The sequence below is a fragment of the Pygocentrus nattereri genome, chromosome 17 (genome assembly GCF_015220715.1).
Source record: "Pygocentrus nattereri isolate fPygNat1 chromosome 17, fPygNat1.pri, whole genome shotgun sequence".
Lineage (NCBI taxonomy): Eukaryota > Metazoa > Chordata > Actinopteri > Characiformes > Serrasalmidae > Pygocentrus > Pygocentrus nattereri.
Genome location: NC_051227.1, coordinates 6,525,861 through 6,541,420, shown reverse-complemented (window position 1 = coordinate 6,541,420; position 15,560 = coordinate 6,525,861). Strand labels below are relative to the sequence as shown.

Genomic DNA, 15,560 nt, shown 5'->3' with positions numbered 1-15,560 from the left:
TAGCATGTGTTTTTATTTCGGAGTATGTGTGCATTTAACACGGTTACACAGTAATGCCTGAGACGGTGAAGTGGCAAATGACATCACAATATCAAGTTTGTATATGGAAATCTGTTATTAAAACTCTTAAATCCTATCAGTGTCTCTTCCTTTTCTATAGCTTTAGTTTTCCTATAATGTGGTTTGGATCATACCGCAGAAGCGGAATTATACACACGGTGGCCAAAAGTATGTGGACACTTGACCATCACGCCTATGTGAGATAGCTGGACGTCACCCTGATGAAGTAAAAACCCAATTTTGGTTCAAGCTGAGGGGCTGACGGCTTACTTTGTTATCTAGAACCGGGCTGATTGGCTGAGGTTGGCTAACAGGCTAGAAGAGCCAATAGCCTAAACAACTCCATTGATATCACGGGCTTGGATTAAAGCGCCTATAGTATGACTGGCTGTAAAACTGCAGTGTAAAAGTGTAAAAACTGACTCACGTGAATGATTTACACGCTTCAAACGGCCGTGTTCAGTCAGAAGTCGCGTCAAGCCCAGGCTGGATCCCTTCCCTCTAGGGAAGTTTTGAAATTAGACCCACTACAACAAACTATGTGAACTGTTTTGAGTCCTAATCGACTATTTCTAAGCTGTATTTTGCTCTGTTGAGCTGCAGGATCCAGTATTGAAACTCCTACGTAGTGCACTGTGTAGGGAGCAGGGAGCCGTTTGAGATACAGCCCCAGTGTGAGAAGAGAGCATCGCTGGATTGGCGCTAAATAAGACTCACGGTGGTGATTTGGTGATCAAAAAGTGCTCATAAAGTGAAGGTTTGTGTATTAAACAGTGCTGTGATATCATCTGTTCATTGCTATATGACAGAGTTAAAAGTTCATGAAATGATGGGGGGGCCAAACGTTCTCCTCGTTCGGCCTCTGTGACAGCAATAAGTCACTTGAGGGCCGTGCATTACGGTGATTTTATCACGGAAAAGGGAGGCTTTGCTCCACGGCCTGGCAAAGAACTGATTGCTGTAATAAACCATGGGCGTTAATATAGTTTAAATAAGTTGAAGGGGAATTCCACCAATATTTTCAAAAATTCTGCACCATTAAATCTTTAAGATGTAAACAGAGTGCTTCAGAGTGGTTTGGTGTGAAATGATCTGTTCTACATTACATTACATTACATTACATTTAGCAGACGCTTTTATACAAAGCGACTTACAAATAATGTGGTACATAGAACAAACATAGTCAGGCCTTAAAGGAGGCCAAAGGGTAATAGCGGGCTAGAGAAGGGAAGGAGGGCAAGAAGGAGTTGAGGTTGGTAGTGGTTAGATTGCAAGAGGCGATTAGAGTAAGTGCTCCCTGAAGAGCTCTGTCTTCAGGAGTTTCTTAAAAATAGCGAGGGACGCCCCTGCTCTGACAGTGGAAGGTAGCTTGTTCCACCATTGGGGAATCAAGTATGAGAACAGTCTCGATTGCTTTGTGTGAATGTTTGGCAAAGCTAAGCGACGTTCATTGGAGGATCGCAGCGGCCGGGCGGTGCTGTAAGCCTTTAGGAGGTAGCAGGTAGGAAGGAGCCTGCTCTGTTAACACCTTGTAGGCAATCGTAAGAGTTTTAAATTTGATACGAGCAGCAACCGGTAACCAGTGGAGCTCAATGAGCAGTGGGGTGACATGCGCCCGTTTTGGTTGGTTAAAGACCAGACTCGCTGCAGCGTTCTGAACCATCTTCAGTGGTTTTACAACACAGGCCGGGAGGCCCGTCAGTATGGCATTGCAGTAGTCGAGGCGTGAGATGACCACTGCTTGTACCAAGAGTTGGGTGGCTTGTTGTGTTAGAAACGGCCGTATCTGTCTGATGTTGTACAGTGCAAAGCGGCAGGACCGAGCCACCGAGGCAACATGGTGCGTAAAGGAGAGTTGGTCATCTACCATAAACCCCAGGTTCCTAGCAACCTTTGTCGGGGAGAGTTCTAGAGAAACTTAGCAGGTCAGAACTGTACCAATTTAACAAATGTATTTTATAGAGAGGTTTATGGGATTTTGTGATCATTTTAATCTTAGTTTCATAATTACATTTCAAGGTAAAGTACAGAGCCCTTCATTTCTTAGCCAGATCAAAAACAACAGTCACTTTACTGCTTTTTAAAAGGCAGTGGGATGCAATAATTATGCATGCGCAGGCTGAAGTCGGACTCACTGTGTTCTGATATTTTTGTGAGAAGTTTTGGCTTATAATGTATTTGAATCCATTTATTCAATCCATTCATGGTGGTGGAGGGCTACATACAGGGTGTTGTAAGGCAGAGGGAAACTCGTTACTTCAGATTTATCACTATTTCCCATCATCAACATCAATTTTGAGCATTGGGTGGGATTCCCCTTTCAGCCAGACTGTTTAGAATGCAGGGAAAAAGTTTGACCCCGACGTGATTTGAACACGCAACCTTCTGATCTGGAGTCAGACGCGCTACCGTTGCGCCACGAGGTCTTGTGGTTGAGCCAGTGGACTACAGCACAAATGCCTTCAGTCGTGTTACAGTGTGAAGTGACGACGAGTGGGCTATGGATGTCACCGGACCTCGTGGCGCAACGGTAGCGCGTCTGACTCCAGATCAGAAGGTTGCGTGTTCAAATCACGTCGGGGTCAAATTTTTTGGTCCTTCTTGCTTTTATAACGTTAAAAACAGTCACTTCTAATCCGCTTTGTACTCAATTTGTACGTTTCAGTTGTCTTTCTTCACATCACCCCTTAATAACGTTCAGTAAGACTGAATTATTCCTCTGATTTTATCTAATAATCTGAGAAATTATACATTAGTGCCCCCTACCGTCACACATACTAGGCTGAAGTTGGCTTCTTTACCACCAATTTTGCAAAGGTCCTCATAATTAAGATAAGATGTAAACAGAGAAGTTCAGAGTGGTTTAGTGTGAAACTCTCTGTTCTAGATAAGCTTACCGAGTCAGAACCGTTCACAGTGGTGGTGATAGGAACCAGACGTCCGCCTCTAAAATCTCCTCACAGAAAGTTCCTACAGTAAATGGTTATGAATTCACTGCCTGATGACTGAGAGGCTGTTTTATGACCGTTTTTAGGTTAATTTTTTGGCCAGAAGACTCGTGTAATGTTCTCTGGTGGTTCTGGATAATAAATAAAATGTCTGTAGTTGTGCTGTAGACATGACAACCTCTGGTTCCCATTACCACCACTGTAAAAGCATCTGAAGCATTTCACACCTGAGGCACCTGAAAATGTACATAATATCGTATTCGTTGTGCCATCCGATTCAAATCTCTGGGCCTAACCTGGCCACCTCATTGCAGAAGATCTAGCTACGCCCCTGAGTTAGTAGATGAGCATTTCTGTGCGGCCTATATCTAGATCCCATGTGTCAAACACAAGCCCCCCGGGCTTCCTCTCAATCCTCTCCGGCCTGGAAAAGTATTTAAATTTTCTAATAATATTAGGCCGTGTCACAGTGCCTTGCACTACAGTCCCCAGCAATGCACCGCAACGCAATGTGTGCTCTGACTCTCCTACCCCCAAAAACAGTCTATGGGGTGTCTCAATTCTACACAATTCCACACAATTTAACACCAGTCATATCACCAAACACACTAACTGCAATTCAGCTGCAGTTCAACCCACATAAACACCGAACATCAGCTCAGCAGCTCAGAAACTTTCAGGAAAGAAAGGACACCAGGTGTCTAGTTCGAGCTCATTTAAAAGGCCGAGCTCCTGAGGACATTTAATATTTGAATATATCAAGTATCCCTATAATATTTCAATGTCTACTGCTGACAATTTGGCCTTTTTCATGAATAAGCAATGTCCACTCCGGTCACTGACTTTACCACCCCTGATCTAGATGATCAGACAGGCGTGTGGTTGTGATCCTGAGAGCAGGTTGTGAGCTGAATGTGGCAGTTACCCTCTTTAACGCTTACTTTATTCACCAAGTACATTAAAACGTGATTGATACGTTAAAGAGAGCTTAACGAAGTGAAAAGGGGAAAAGCAGGGCTCGTCCGGGATTTGAACCCGGGACCTCTCGCACCCTAAGCGAGAATCATACCCCTAGACCAACGAGCCATGGAGAACCGGGCAAAACGATTAGTATAAATCGGATTTAACGACACGGCTTCAAACCACCGTGTAGTACTAGAATATTTAAGTTTTGCATTTCCCTTACACTTTTTATTGGAAGCATGTAAAAATTGGGAAGGTCCCGTGTTCAGAAATAGTCTTATTAAACGGGTTATATCTCCGTAAACAAGTCTCGGTTTTTAAAGTAACACTAAACCTTTAGCTAACAAACCGATAGCGTCACGCTAAGCTAGCTAAGTTAGCTAACCTAACTACGTCCTTCCACATTCTCAGAACTTCGAAAATTTGGTCTAAAATGTAGCTCAACAAGCCTAAAGCCAGAGAAAAACACCAAAAAGAAGCAGTAAACATGGCTGAGCTAACGATACTAAAGTCGAACTTTCGTGCTCGAGTTTTCCCGTTCCACCTTAAATGGTGCAGCAGTTACTATAATGCCTCAGGCACCAGACTGTTACTGCTGCACCATTTAAGATGGAACGGGAAAATTCGAACTAGAACTGGGCGAGGAAGTAGCTGACTCGGTGAACTGAAGCTAAGAAAGGTTGCTGTGAGGTTAGGTACTGCATTAAAATGGTGGTTTCGGTTTTTTAGCAGGTCTGTTTGTGAGTTTTCTTCGTGTCACCTCTGCTGTTCTCCTGAAGAGGGCGCTCCCGTGCCTGAAACGAGCAGCCATTATTGTGGTCATCAGTTTTGCATGTAGCTAACGTTTAAATGAAAGAAATGACCATTTCTTCAGGTGATGTAAACATGCCTACCCCTCTAACTGGTGCTTCTATTATTATGGCTATTATTAAGTGCCATCTGTTCAGTTCTGTGTTGACACTGTTTCTCCAGAATCTCCTCTGTTTGGGCCTTCAGGTCTCGGAATGGCTGGTTCATGATTCCTCTGATTATCCCCATCCGTCTTGCTCTTCCTGCATTCCTACCTTCAGCTCTTCCAGGCATCATCGTCTTCTCCAAGGAAGACGATGTTCTTCTCATAATACGTTCAAAATATGAGCTTCAGCAAACTAGTTTGGCTAGCTGGACTTTGAGTGAGGTTTGATTTGGCCATTTGTCAGGTTTCTTGCCTTCCAAGGAGCTCTCAAAAGTCATCGCCAGTCCAAAAGCCTCAATATTTTCCTGTTCTGCTTTTTTATGGTATCTTGGTGTTGTATGCAGGCCACTCCGTGGCTGACAAGAAGGCTCCCCAGGGAACCATTTCACCATGCAAAGGACCATTTAAGCATGCAGATGATTCTTTGAGTGTTCATAGTTCTATACAGAGCATTGTCTCTACTAAAGAACCCTTCAAAAAACATTTTTTCTGAGGGTGTATGGGGGGAGTTTTTGCACAGTGACTTATTTCAAAGGTGTACATTTTGTACACAATAAAAAATTTTAAAGGAATTCATTTTTCAGTAAACAACAGTTTTAACAAAAACTAATAACTAGGCTTTTGTTTAGTTTGTTTTACAAATGATATTTCTGAACAAGTGAACACTTGACTGGCAACATGACTAATATATTAAACGTTTTATTGTTCATAACATCTTACAGACGTTGAGCAAATAAGGCCACTGGTTACAATATGAATGGGAAAGCCTGTAACGCTAAACATGGCGTCTGTTCGCAGAGAAAGTCCTACCTTGAAGAAAAAGAGCCAGTTTTGCCACAAATGAAGAAGGGTAGACAATATCGAGGTGCAAGCAGGGAAAACCCCTTTGTGGCGGAGATCCACGCAAACATAAGAATAGAACAACGCAAAAATTACGTCTTATGTGCCTTACTGAGCCAAACGCTACAAACTAAGAAGTTTTTGCTGGATTTCAAATGGTTTTAAACAGTAATTTGATCTTCAGTTTCCAGTATTTAAGCCTCTCCTCATTCAAAGAGAGAGGAGTCTGGTCTGGCTTGAAATAACTGTCCGGTGGCGTTTCAGATAGGCGCCGAGTAAACACTTTCCTATAAGGATTTTGGCGCTTACTAAGCAATCTTACAATAAATGGAGCCTCATTTATCTTTTACACAGCGATAAGAAAGTATAACTTAATAGTTTTAATCCTTTGTATTAATATTTTGACAACAATCTGGCCCTCTGAAAACAGCTTGAACACCCCTGTCTTTATCCTGAGGGGTTAGCTTCGGTTGTCTGTAATCTTCCTCCTGAGATGGAGAAACGTGGAAAACCATGACGCAAAAGACTCATCACTACTGGCGTAATAAAGTAGTCCCAACTGAGTTCGCAAAGATTACACGTTTTAGTCTTTATCAGGTTTCACCTAAAAATAAAAAATAGTAGTACACGTGCTGGAGATCATCTCACCACTACATTAGCAGTGTCTTACGGCTTATAAAAACAGCTTGCTTTAAACTCTGAGGAGGGCTGACGTTGTTTTTTGCACTGTATCTTAAAGGTACCAGCTCATATTTCACTTATAAACGAAATATCGCGTTGGTAAACTCTAAAAGGGCTGGTTTCATATTATAATCATATTATAAAAAAAATGCGTGAATGTTAATTCAAACGAGGCTTCATATTCGCCAGCTTCGTTTTCGAATTTTTAGGTTCCACCTTAAATGGCTCAGGAGTTACTTGCTGGCGCGTGGTGCTTTGCATTAACCGCATCGCCATTTAAGGTGGAACGGGAAGATTCGAAAAAGAAGCCGAGTCCAGTTTCTTACGGAGGCGAGACAGAATGAATAATTTAGCATCGGAATTTGTAACGACGTGAACGGCCGAGCAAATCTGGTCAATATTTAAAGACCAAAGTTGCTGAATCTGTGGAAAGTGCTTCGTATCTGACTGAGGAGGCGCTATCTCTCAGGCGTTGGTGGTATAGTGGTTAGCATAGCTGCCTTCCAAGCAGTTGACCCGGGTTCGATTCCCGGCCAACGCAATCAACACTTTTCCTTATATTTCTTTTTGCTTTTCCCCTAATCTAATCTCGCATTTAGGTTGGTCAGATGACTGAATCAGCATATCCGATAATTCAGTGTTTCTAAAGCTTTCTAGAGCAGTTAGATCTATGTGCTGCTTCATCAGAGTGAAAATGCACCAGTCACCACTGCCTACCACCCTATGGAGGACAGTCATTGACCACAATATATGTAAATAATACGAAATATGAAAGGGGAACTCCTCCAAATTTTGAAAATAATTCAATTTTTGCGATGTAAACAAATTCGCCGACAGTGGTTTACTGTGAAAGGCTGTGTTCGCGAGAAAACATTGGGCCTTATCTTATGAAGAAACTTAATCTTAAAACCCACTTGCACAGTTTTAACGAAGATTCGCCATTTGGGATTTGTTCTTAGGTAAGAACAGAATCTACACACTCTCAAAAGCAAAAATTCTGTGTTTGAAGAGCACGTCATGAATCTGACGTGGGCCTTTTCTTAGAACCTTCCCCAAGAACTCATTTAAGAACAAACGTAGGGAGCTATTGGTGAATGAGGCCTATTGTTTGTAGTTTTGAGAAGGTTTTGGTTAAAATCCATTCATGGCAGAGCACAGTTGTAAGGCAAAATAGTCCCCAAAGACAAAACCTGAGTGAGGGGGGGGGGGGGGGGTGTAGATGGGACAGAACAATTATAACATTTTGATTCACAACAGGTAATGATTTTCAAACACATCATTAATTTTTGCCAAAAAGAAAACCACCTTAGACACAGAGTTACTAATATGGGCATGTATGGGAAGTCTATATTGTCAAACTACCATAAAGACTACTAGGTAATAATAGGGGCCTTGATAAAAACCTCAGATAAGCCTATCAAAAAACAACAAATAGATGGAAAAGTAAAAAATTGGCACAACTAACATCAAATGGCAAATGTCACCTTTGCCACAAGTAAATTTCTTCTCTGCTAGATCTGCCCTAGACCACTGTAAGTGCTACCATTGTAAAACGGAAGAGTCTAGGAGCAAAAACAGCTCAGCCACAAAGCAGTAGATGATGCAAACTCAAAGAGTGCATGATCTCCTATTTCTGTTGAATCACTCACTGCAGAGTTCCAAACTGCCCCTAGATGTAACATCAGCACAAGAACTGTGCATCAAAAGCTTTGGGTCTCCATGGCTGAACAGCTGCACACAAGCCTAAGATCACTATGTGCAATGCCAAGTGTCGACTGGAGGGGTGCAAAGGACTCTGGACTCAGTGGAAACGTGTTCTCTGGAGTGATGAATCACATTTCACTATCTGACAGGCTGATGGACGAATCTGGATTTGGTGGATCCCAGGAGAACGCTACCTACCCGAATACACAGTGCCAACAGTAAAGTCTGGTGGAGGTGGGATAATGAGCTGGGGCTGTTTTTCAGGCCCCTTAGTGCCATTGAAGGGTGATGTTAATGTTACAGCACAAAGACATTTCACACAGTTATACGCTTCCAGCTGTGTGTCAGCAGTTTGGTGAAGACCCTTTTTCTGTTCCAGCCTGATTGAACCCCTGAGCACAAAGCAGCTCCATAAAGACATGGAGCGACCAGTTTGGTGTGGAGGACCTCCAGCGGCATGCACAGAGCCCTGACCTCAACCCTGCTGAACACCACTGGGATGAACTGGAACTGAGCCAGACCCTCTCGTCCGACACCAGCGCCTGACCTCACAGACGCTCTTTAGACTGAATGGACACAAATTCCCATCGACAAAATCCGAAGCTTCCCAGAAGAGTGGAGGCTGTTATACATTCAGGACTTCATAACAGGCTGTCCAACCGTTTTGGTGCATATAGACGCCCTCACGCGCAGATACATTCATGCACGCGCAGCAGGCGCCCTCATACGCACAGATGCGCTCACGTTGTTGCCCTGGGCCGCGGGGGGCGTGGTCTAAAGGACTGCGGACATCAGGCAGCACTGAGAGAGAGAGAGAGAGAGAGAGAGAGGCAGGGGAGACTGTTAGCCCCGCCCCTTGTGCGCGCGCGTGCCCCCTTCTCCTCAGCCTCTATTCGCAGCAGCCGCTTTCTGAACACCAGCTGCAGTCAGATCCGCCGCGCGCGCGCTCCATGGCGACCGACGAGCTCGCGGAGAAGCTGCACCGCAGGCTGGACCTGCAGGATCGCGCGCAGCCGCCCAGACAGCCGCGCGTGTTCAACCCGCACACCGAGTTTAAGGAGTTCAGCCGCAAGCAGATCCGAGACATGGAGCAGATGTTCAAAAGGTGAGTGAGGGGCAAGCGCTGCGGTCATCCCACGTGCGAGATCGGTCAGGATGATCCCTGCGAAAAAGCTGAATGATGTGCAGCGCGTGATCACTAACACAGGGTTACCTCGGCGCGCGCGCGTGCGTGCGTGCCTGCCTGCCCGAGCGCGTGCATCACTGTGGATGACGCATGACTGTGAGCGATATGGCGATATATGTCGTAATCCTGATGAATTATGTCAGAGTATAATACAATGTGCTGAAAAAACCCCATTAGAACCATTTTTAAAAAAAGATCAGTAACCCTGAGATTAATAACTGATCACATTGATTTATCAGTCTACTCAGGCGTTAGCAGAGCTCAGTATCACTGAGATTAATAACTCATCACATTGATTTATCAGTCTACTCAGGCTTTAGCAGAACTCAGTAACACTGAGATTAATAACTGATCACAGTGATTTATCAGTCTACTCAGGCTTCAGCAGAGCTCAGTAACACTGAGATTAATAACTGATCACAGTGATTTATCAGTCTACTCAGGCTTTAGCAGAACTCAGTAACACTGAGATTAATAACTGATCACAGTGATTTATCAGTCTACTCAGGCTTTAGCAGAACTCAGTAACACTGAGATTAATAACTGATCACAGTGATTTATCAGTCTACTCAGGCTTCAGCAGAGCTCAGTAACACTGAGATTAATAACTGATCACATTAATTTATCAGTCTACTCAGGCTTCAGCAGAGCTCAGTAACACTGAGATTAATAACTGATCACATTGATTTATCAGTCTACTCAGGCTTTAGCTGAGCTCAGTAACACTGAGATTAATAACTGATCACAGTGATTTATCAGTCTACTCAGGCTTTAGCAGAGCTCAGTAACACTGAGATTAATAACTGATCACATTAATTTATCAGTCTACTCAGGCTTCAGCAGAGCTCAGTATCACTGAGATTAATAACTGATCACATTGATTTATCAGTCTACTCAGGCTTTAGCAGAGTTCAGTAACACTGAGATTAATAACTGATCACATTGATTTATCAGTCTACTCAGGCTTTAGCAGAGCTCAGTAACCCCGAGATTAATAACCAATCCCATTGATTTATCAGTCTATTCAGGCTTTAGCAGAGCTCAGTAACCCTGAGATTAATAACTGATCACACTGATTTATCAGTCTACTCAGGCTTTAGCAGAGCTCAGTAAACCTGAGATTAATAACTGATCACATTGATTTATCAGTCTACTCAGGCTTTAGCAGAGCTCAGTAACCCTGAGATTAATAACTGATCACACTGATTTATCAGTCTACTCAGGCTTTAGCAGAGCTCAGTAACCCCGAGATTAATAACCAATCCCATTGATTTATCAGTCTACTCAGGCTTTAGCAGGATCTTTAGTGTAAATAAGCCATTAACTGAGGTTCTCTGGTGGTTCTGGATGGTAAATAAAATCTCTATATTTGTGTTGTCATCATGGCGACACCTGGTTCCTATCACCACCACTGTAAAGACATCTGAACCATTTCACACCAAAGCACTCTGACTCACTCTCTTTACATCTCACATACTGGATTATGCAAAATGCTTTAAAAAAACGCTGGAATTATTTAAGGAACAAAACATTTTTAGGGTGACTGTCCGCTCACTTCACACTTACCTATTAGCTCATATGTATTTCCCTGCATATGGATCTAAAGGTCAGAATAATGCTTTTTTTCCCAGGGCAATCTCTCTCTGTCTCTCTCTCTCTCTCTCTTTCTCTCGCTCTCTCTCTCTCTCCTCCCCCCACTCTCTCTCTCTCTCTCTCTGCAGCCCCATTGTCCTCCCGTCCTCATTACAGAAGCACTAGGGTCCACTTGCGTGCCCACTGGCACCCCTCCACCTCAGACAATGCCAGCTTTGTGTTCATGTTTGTGTGTGAGGCTGAGTCTGTATCTCGTGAGGCCGTAATGAAGTACATGTTTGATGCCAATACGGCTCCGTCCTCTCCTCAGCGCTGGTAACCAGCTGAGCATTAATGCTTAACTTAGTTAGCCACAATTCAATAGAAGATCTACTTTACACAGTCCCCCCTCTCACCTCCGATGTGCCGTCTCAGCCGAGACACGTTCACTGTCCACAGTTTGCTTCTTTGGCTCTGAACTGGATCTATGAAGCTAACGCAGCTAACAAGCAATAATAGATCATGGTCTCACCAGGCCGCTGGCACAAGTCTTGCCTCTACACTCTGACAATAATGCAAAAGTTACGGGGAAAAATAGACCAGCAAGGTTAAAGAGACTTTAAAAAACGGAAAGTTTTTTGTCTCTTTGTTTTTTGTTTTTTTTTTTACAGTGGAAGATGTGGTATATAAACAATGTTAAAGTTTAAATACCTATAATTAACTATATTTAACATATATATACATGTGTGTGTGGCCTATTTATGAGTACTAAGCTAAGTTAAAAAAAGCTCTATTTGAGGTCATTTGCATATTTTGGTCTTAAAGGCAGAGTAAAAAAATCAGCCTCCGAGGGTTGAAGAGAGGTTGGAAAATAGTAGCAGTGAATTATGACTGTGTTTTCAGGAACATTTTAGCACATGAAAAATGTTGAAAAATGCAATGAAAGGACCAAAAGGATTCATTCTCAAATAAAGTGCAGTAGCCATTACAAATGACGGCTATTTGTTCATCTAATTTTTGCATCTGGTTTGAGGCCCACTGAGGCCCCTGGTAGTCTGGGCACTGGGCCCACTGGCCCAGTCAGGAAGCCATCCCTGCTAACAACCAACGGACACTTATTATCAATTTGCATGGAGCTAAGTGCGCACCTAAATCATCACTCACCTTCCTCAAAGTGTGTGGAGGTGTTCATTCATCTCTAATAGACTTGATTAGGTGGTTTCTGACTCTGTATGACTCACATGTTGACAAACATGGACTAAGGGATATTGGCATAACATTCAAGCAGTCACAGAAGCCGTCGTGAAGCCTGAATAATCCTGGTACTTTTGTCCATTTTCATCAGAAATGACAAAACTGCTAAACTAGAAAAGCAAACATCTTTTGTGTTTCGGTGAAAATGTACATTTTCTTCATGTCGGCAGTACGTGGTTTTTGGTTACTTTGAGTGGTCTGTAAAATGCTGGCTTGCAAGACTGGCTTCAAGGCGAAATCCTGCATAGCTGACCATGATCACTCGTTGCACTAGCACTGTGAAGAAAATCCCAAATTCCTCTCGGGAAATTGCACTGTAGAAAAAGTAATGGACTCTTTCATATCCAGAATCCAGAGCTGGGCTGGAGTCTGGAGTGTTAATTTCTGTTCCAAAATTGAAACGCAAGACTGCACTCTTTATTTTCCAGAATTCAAAAGTTCCTTCTTTTCCAAAATTGGAAACATGGGCTCTGGAGTCTAGATAAATAAAAGGAATGGACTGCTTCTTTTTTGGGGTCTGACCAAAGCTGGACTCTCTCTTCTCCAGAATTGGAATGCGCTGCACTTTTCTTTTGCAAATTCGCAATCCCAATGCACAGCTATTTTTCCAAAATGCAAGCCTGGCCTCTTTCTTTTCTGGAATCGCAAAACTAGGCTGGACACTTTATTGCCCAGATTTAGAAAACGAAGTTGGATTCCGTCTTTTGTAGAATTGAAATGCAGGAATGGACTCTCTTGTTTCTAGAATTAGAAGACAAAGTTGGAATTCTTCTTTTTTGTAGTTGAATGCAAAAATAGACTATTCCTTTTCCAGAGTTAGAACACTGGGCAGGACTCTTTCTTGTCCAGATTTAGAACACAAAGGTGGACTCCTTTTCTAGTATTGGAATGCAGGAATAGACTCTCTCTTTTCCAGAATTATAAAACCATGTTGGACTTCTAGATTTGGAATGAAGGGCTGTACTCTCTCTTTTCCAAAACTGGAATGCAAAGTTGGACTTCTTTTCTAGAGCTGGATCACAAGGCTGAACTTTTCTTTTCCAGGATAGGGATGCAGACTTGGACTCTTTCTTTTTCTGGAGTCTGAATGCAGTAGTGGATTCTCTCTTTTCAGGAATCCAAACACAGTATTGGACTTTTCGTTTTTGGGATATGAACACAGGAATGTACACTCTTTTTCCAGAATTGGAATGCAGGCTTGGAAAACGACCCTTTCTCCATCCTGTGCTGCAATCCGAAACATATTGGGCTCTGTGGCCCATTTCAGCCCTATTCCGCTCAGTTTTAGCCGGAGAGGAAAACCATGACACAGATAACAGGAAAATGGGTCAGACGCAAGATGGGCACGGATTTCAGTATCACTTTTTAAAAAGCTTTTAAATGTGCATCAAATATGCAGGCTGGCAGAAACACCTCAGTTCTATTGTGTGCTTAATGTATTCTCATTTACAGTCTCTCTCTCTCTCTCTCTCTCTCTCGGTTCGTTTTTTTTGTCAGATTGTTTTAAAAGTGCAAGAATTGCCCGTTTTTCCGCATCTCAACTACAGAAGCAAATGTAAACTTTGGATACATCAGCTGAGAGTGGAGTGCAAATGTTACAGCTGACCCCATTAGCAGGGGAGTCAATTGTAACAGACAGAGGGTCTAGACATTCAGATGGTTCTTCAAGGGTTCTTTAGTAAAGACAGTCATTCCATATATAACCATGAACACTCAAAGAACCCTTTACATGATTTATTGGTTCTTTGCATGGTGAAGTGGTTCTGCTGATTGATGGAAAATATGTTGTATTGGTTCTATATAGAACCTTTTTGAAAGGGGTTCTACAAAGCATCTACTGAGCTCATCAGTATGACCCTTTACTGCCAGTGTTTGTCTGTAGAGGCTGCTTGATTTTATTCACCTGTTATTAGTGGATGAGGCTGAAACAGCTGAACACCTGAATACTTTGTCCATATAGTGTATAGACACCTATTCAGCCTACAGCACTATAGCCCCGCCCACTCACACTGAAGTTATACAGAGTGTTTCAACCCGGAATGCTTTTTTGAACGGGGCTCAGCCAATCAGAACACAATTCATGTACAACCCCAATTCCGATGAAGTTGGGACGTTGTGTAAAACATAGATAAAAACAATACGATGATTTGCAAATCCTTTTCAACCTGCATTCAACTGAACACACTACAAAGACAAGATATTTAATGTTTAAACGGATAAACTTCATTGTTTTTTGCAAATATTCACTCATTTTGAATTTGATGCCTGCAACACGTTCCAAAGAAGTCGGGACAGGGGCGTGTTTACCACTGTGTTACATCATCGTTCCTTTTAACAACACTCAATAAGCGTTTGGGAACTGAGGACACTAATTGTTGAAGCTTTGTAGGTGGAATTCTTTCCCATTCTTACCCGGACTCTTTTACTACGAAGCCACGCTGTCGTAACACGTGCAGAATATGGCTTGGCGTTGTCTTGCTGAAATAAGCAGGACGTCCCTGAAAAAGACGTTCCTTGGATGGCAGCAGATGTTGCTCCAAAACCTGTATGAACCTTTCAGCATTAATGGCGCCTTCACAGATGTGCAGGTTACCCCTGCCATGGGCACTAACACACCACCGTACCATCAGAGATGCTGGCTTTTGAACTTTGGACTGATAACAATCCGGACAGTCTTTTTCCTCTTTGGCCCAGAGGACACGACGTCCATGATTTCCAAAAACAATTTGAAATCTCAGATGAGCTCGGGCCCAGAGAAGCCGGCGGTGTTTCTGGATGTTGTTGATATGTGGCTTTCGCTTTGCATGGCAGAGTTTTAACTTGCACTTGTAGATGGAGCGACGAACTGTGTTCACTGACAGTGGTTTTCTGAAGTGTTCCTGAGCCCATGTGGGAATATCCGTTACAGAATGATGTCGGACGTTGTTCTTAAACTGTTGGACTATTTGCTCACGCAGTTGTTCACAAAGTGGTGAACCTCACCCCGTCCTTGCTTGTGAACAACTGAGCCTTTCAGGGATGCTCCCTTTATACCCAATCATGACACTCACCTGTTTCCAATTAACCTGTTCACCTGTGGAATGTTCCAAACAGGTGTTTTTTGAGCATTCCTCAACTTTCCCAGTCTTGTCGCTCCTGTTCCAACTTCTTTGGAATGTGTTGCAGGCATCAAATTCAAAATGAGTGAATATTTGCAAAAAACCATAAAGTTAATCCGTTTGAACATTAAATATCTCATCTTTGTTGTGTATTCAATTGAACATAGGTTGAAAAGGATTTGCAAATCATCGTATTCTATTTTTATTTATGTTTTACACAACGTCCCAACTTCATTGGAATTGGGGTTGTACATATATCAGTCTTAAAGGCACAGTAGGATAAATGTTGTGATGGTAAG

The 15,560-nt window shown here is 42.8% G+C and overlaps 1 protein-coding gene and 4 non-coding genes across 5 annotated transcripts in view; 3 read left to right on the top strand and 2 right to left on the bottom strand.

Annotated features, from left to right (window-relative positions):
• Positions 1–2,414: 2,414 nt before the first annotated feature.
• trnaw-cca lies at positions 2,415–2,486 on the bottom strand. Its single transcript has one exon. It is a non-coding gene; the product is annotated as a tRNA-Trp (tRNA).
• An 87-nt stretch (positions 2,487–2,573) lies between these two features.
• Positions 2,574–2,645, top strand: trnaw-cca. The gene has a single exon. It is a non-coding gene; the product is annotated as a tRNA-Trp (tRNA).
• Positions 2,646–4,022: 1,377 nt separating this feature from the next.
• On the bottom strand, positions 4,023–4,094 carry trnap-agg. The gene has a single exon. It is a non-coding gene; the product is annotated as a tRNA-Pro (tRNA).
• Positions 4,095–6,916: 2,822 nt separating this feature from the next.
• On the top strand, positions 6,917–6,988 carry trnag-ucc. The gene has a single exon. It is a non-coding gene; the product is annotated as a tRNA-Gly (tRNA).
• A 2,033-nt stretch (positions 6,989–9,021) lies between these two features.
• efhd1 (EF-hand domain family, member D1) overlaps positions 9,022–15,560 on the top strand; it is an 18,117-nt gene continuing 11,578 nt past the window's right edge. Inside the window, exon 1 of the mRNA XM_037546381.1 lies at positions 9,022–9,256. Within this exon, the coding sequence (XP_037402278.1) occupies positions 9,102–9,256 (155 nt within the window). The 5' untranslated portion in view covers positions 9,022–9,101. The remainder of the gene's footprint in view (positions 9,257–15,560) is intronic.